The sequence below is a fragment of the Anarrhichthys ocellatus genome, unplaced genomic scaffold, assembly GCF_004355925.1.
Source record: "Anarrhichthys ocellatus isolate YVR2014 unplaced genomic scaffold, GSC_Weel_1.0 scaffold3753, whole genome shotgun sequence".
Lineage (NCBI taxonomy): Eukaryota > Metazoa > Chordata > Actinopteri > Perciformes > Anarhichadidae > Anarrhichthys > Anarrhichthys ocellatus.
The window spans coordinates 186-4,492 of NW_022283727.1; the positions used below are offsets into that span (position 1 = coordinate 186).

Here is a 4,307-nt window from a genome sequence, read left to right on the forward strand (position 1 = left end):
GTAAGCATTGTGTATGTGTTACTGGTTAATAGTGAATGAAGATGGAACACAGCTCAAATTGAAAAGTTTCAGGTTCGCCTGAAAAAAAAGCACTTGTATTGAAGATATTTATTTGAAATAATGCAGATCGAAGCCTAAAATACTCCACAGACATGTTTACAGTCTCAACAAAAATTTTACTTAGATTGAGTGAAGCAGGCCAGCATACTAGAGGTCTCAGTACGGACAGTCAAGCCAAATTCTCATTTTTGGAACCAGCTGTTGCGCTGCTCTATTCTGATTTTATATACTATATAACTATATATTCACTTGTTTTATCACTAAGAGTGTTCAATACATCCTCATAAAGCAGTTTGGCATCATTTTGAGCCATTTTGAGCTGTCATATCTCTCCTCCATGGAATTTTCTCCTCTCTGTCTCTGTAAGCCTTTGTAAGGCCTGTGATTGGCGGATTTCATCATGTGACAACTTGTTCAATGCGGAAGAGACTCACAAAAGCAGTAGGCGGGTTATTTAGTAGATTGACAGACTTTTAGCCACTAAAAATCTCGATCTCTGAGGCACAACCCCCACGCGTAGAATCATTGGTCCAGCAGGAGAATGCTGACCATTTCGTCATAGAAGCTCCCAGGACCTTCATTTCAATACACACAGAGTGGAGGAGACGGACTATAACGCTGACGCGGATTTCAATGGATTACCTGCGTTTTTCCTCACAAAAATCACCAAAACGTACGCTGCGGTTCAATTTTTTTTCTGTGGAGTGGATTGTTGTTAGTTGGCTTTATATGTGTAACTTTTGAATGGTTTCACGGAGAGGAATTTGGAAGCTGTGATTCGACTGGCGGTCGAATCCTCGTGGTTTTTCATGTATCAATCCGCCATGATAGCTGCCAGCTTTGTGATGGGAGATGCAAACGGAGTGCATAGGTCGCCGATTTTTGGCGGAAAATACGTGATATTGTGGTAAATCTTCTAGTTTGGCGGTCGACCCTCTCGACCGCCATCGAGAGGGTCCAGGCAGCTCAACGCAGCCAAACCCGCCGATCTCCACCACGCCGACCAGCTGCATCCACCCGCCAGAATCCGACAATACGAAGATTCAACAACGGAACGCAACAACGGAACGCAACGCAACAACGGAATGCAGTGCACCAACGCAGTGCAACAATGCAGCAACTGAACACAGCAACTGAACGCAGCTAAGGAACGCAGCAACGGAACACAGCAGCAATGCAGCAACGGAACGCAGCAACGGAACGCAGCAACGGATCGGAGCAACGGAACGGAACGCAGCAACAGATCGGAGCAACGGAACGGAAAGCAGCAACAGATCGGAGCAACGGAACGCAGCAACACAACGCAACAATGGAACGCAACACAACAACGGAAGGCAGCAACGGAACGCAGCAAAGGAACCCAGCAACGACAACAGAACGCAACGACGTAGCCACGCAATGACGCAGCCACAGAACACAGCAACGGAATGCAGCAACGGAACGCAGCAACGACACAACAGAACGCAACGATGCAGCCACGCAATGACGCAGCCACGCAAAGTATCGCAGCAACAACGTAATGCAACAACGTAATGCAGCAACAACGCAAAGCAACAACGTAATGCAGCAACAACGTAACGCAGCAACGTAACGCTGCAACGTAACGCAGCAACGTAACGCAGCAACGTAACACAGCAAGCAATGGAACGCAGCAAGGAACGCAGCAAGCAACGGAACGCAGCAAGCAAGGACGCAGCAAGCAACGGAACGCAGCAAGCAAGGACACAGCAAGCAAGGATGCAGCGACGCATCGCAGCCACGCATCGCAGCCACGCAACGACGCAGCCACGCAACGATGCAACGCAGCAACGGAACGCAGCAACGGAAAGTAAAGCAACAACGGAACGCAGGACGCCAGCCCCCCCCTGGCCGCCTACTTCCAGCAGCCACAGCATGTCGCCTTAGCCAAGGCACCTGGCACCGAGATGCCAGTGCCCCCCGCCGCCTACTTTTAGAAAACACAGAAAGTTGCCGTAACCGGGACACCTGGCACCGGGATGCCAGTGCCCTCACCCCGTCCACTTCCAGCGATGGACCCACACAATTGGTCAACACAACGATGCCGCTCCCTCTGCCGTCTTTGGGGGGTTTCCACGACGGAAGATGTTTTGCCGTAGACCAGCCTCGGATCTCGCAAGCAGATGCCAAGTCGTTTCCCCTCATGCTATGAAATCTGACCAATAGTAGCCGCAGCCATTACGTGGGGCCACGGATGACCCAGCAAGTCCATCTCTTAAACTCCTGACAACCTAGCAGTCATTTACCCAATCATCAAATGACGCCGCGACACCCGTCCGTCAAGGGCGCGTTCTCGATGCAGCTCACGTCTGGGCCACCGCAACGCCATGACTTTCTCATTCCAGAAGTTGAGAAGATCCGCCCTCCTGCAGACACCCGTCCAACATCGGTTCGGCCATATCCAACGCCGTCTTTAAACCCATAAATCCTTACTTGATTTTGCCGACCATCGACCAGCATAACTCCACTGTCGATAACCCATCTTCCCACGCCTACCAACTTTACACCTCGCCAGCTCAAACGACCAGCGCACGGGCAGGCAACCTGCTCCTCAGGGAGACTTATTTTGGGGATCTGCAAGGCCCGGGAGCCGCAGTGGATCCTCAGCTAAGCCTCCCCCAAACCGCAACTGGCTAAATCTCCATCAACCATTCCTCAACACTCCAAATAATCGACAAAGGCTTGCCTTCGGCTGAGGCAGGGTCCTAGATAGTGAAATAGTAGGAATTTCGAGAGAAACTGACTTGCCTTCTTTTCCTGCATCTTGTTCCTGTTATTTTCTTAATTCTGTTTCAGATTCTTCGAGCATCTCAGGAGTGTAGCATCCTCCTGCTTTCTGAACCATTCTGCTCATCTTTTCCAGCAGCTCAGGGACTTCATTGTGTTCCTGGTCGTCGTTGTCAAAAACATGGTAATTCCACTTGCACGCTGTGACGAGGCTGAAGAGATCTTTATTTGACCGAATATAGGGTTTGATTTCCTCTTTTGGTTTCTGGTCTTCATTGGTGAACAAGATCATAGTGTGAGCATTTGTGTTTTTGCCAAAAGTGCTGCGAATGATTTTCAAAATGTTAATTTCCTCTTCTGTGAATCTATCGCCGAACCTCAGCACCAGCAGGAACACGTGAGGACCAGGATGGGTGAGGGAGATGGATATATTGATCTCTGCCACCACCTCTTCGTCTGTTCTGTTAGGGTTACTCAGACCCGGAGTATCGACAACAACCACTTTTTGGTTGTTAATTTCATTGTCTTTCTTACAGCACTTCATTGTGGTAGCGCATAGACCGTTTGCTATGGGGAAACCACCTTCATTGCCCAGGATGGTGTTTCCTGAAGCACTGTTCCCAACTCCGACCTTTCCAAGCAGCAAGATCCTCAGCTCCGTGACTTTGTCTGTTAGGATAATTCACAGGCGTTAGTTAAACACACACATCCATCAAGTTGTTCACCTAAAAGGAACAGTTCAGGGTCATATGTTCATATTGACACCACTCACATGTCTGAACAGTCAATATGAAGCTACAGCCAAGCGCTTGTTAACCTAGCTTAGCATAAAGACTGGAAACAGGGGGAAACTGCTAGCCTGTCCGAAGGTAACAGAATCCACCTATAGGTGATCGATGTGTTATATAGACTGTTTAAAACAGAGTCTCCATGACATCACCTCTAGGTTTCAGAAGAGCCAAAGTAAGGTTCACAGTGGGAAGCACCGGCCTGTACGGGTGTGCGGTATATCAGGATTATCCAAGTTTCAAGTTCTTGATATTCCGTTTAAAACGGATTCCAGCAGCACGGAGGTTTTCCCAGCGTACACTTCACCGCACAGCAAACCGTATTATTTATATGTGCATGAAAAGCTCTAAAAGGCATCAACACCATGAACATGGCGAGTTCAGTGACGTGAACTAGCCTTGGTAACAGCTAACAGACAGCTAGCCACCCGAGACGCTCATTTATATTCTGAAACTCCACGAGGCCTTCTGAAGTTCATCATGAATTGAATATGTGGAAAGTTTAACTTCATCATACAAATGTACTTGCAGGATAGATTCCATCTACTGAGAGGAGTTAATATTGATCTCAGAGATAACTACTGTCAATTTAATGGACACATTTTGAACTAGATAAATATCAAACATATAATTCCTTTGCTGATGAATAGAATAAAAAACAAACAATAACTGCATTTTATTTTCCTGCACTAAAGTAAAGCAGAGAACACCTGA

The 4,307-nt window shown here is 47.7% G+C and overlaps 1 protein-coding gene across 1 annotated transcript; it reads right to left on the reverse strand.

Moving 5' to 3' along the window:
• Positions 1 to 2,851: 2,851 nt before the first annotated feature.
• On the reverse strand, positions 2,852 to 3,474 carry LOC116379128 (GTPase IMAP family member 9-like; the record flags this gene model as incomplete). Its single annotated transcript, XM_031841056.1, has 1 exon — positions 2,852 to 3,474. A coding segment is annotated over one exon (623 nt), but the record flags the coding sequence as incomplete, so codon positions are not given.
• Positions 3,475 to 4,307: the final 833 nt, after the last annotated feature.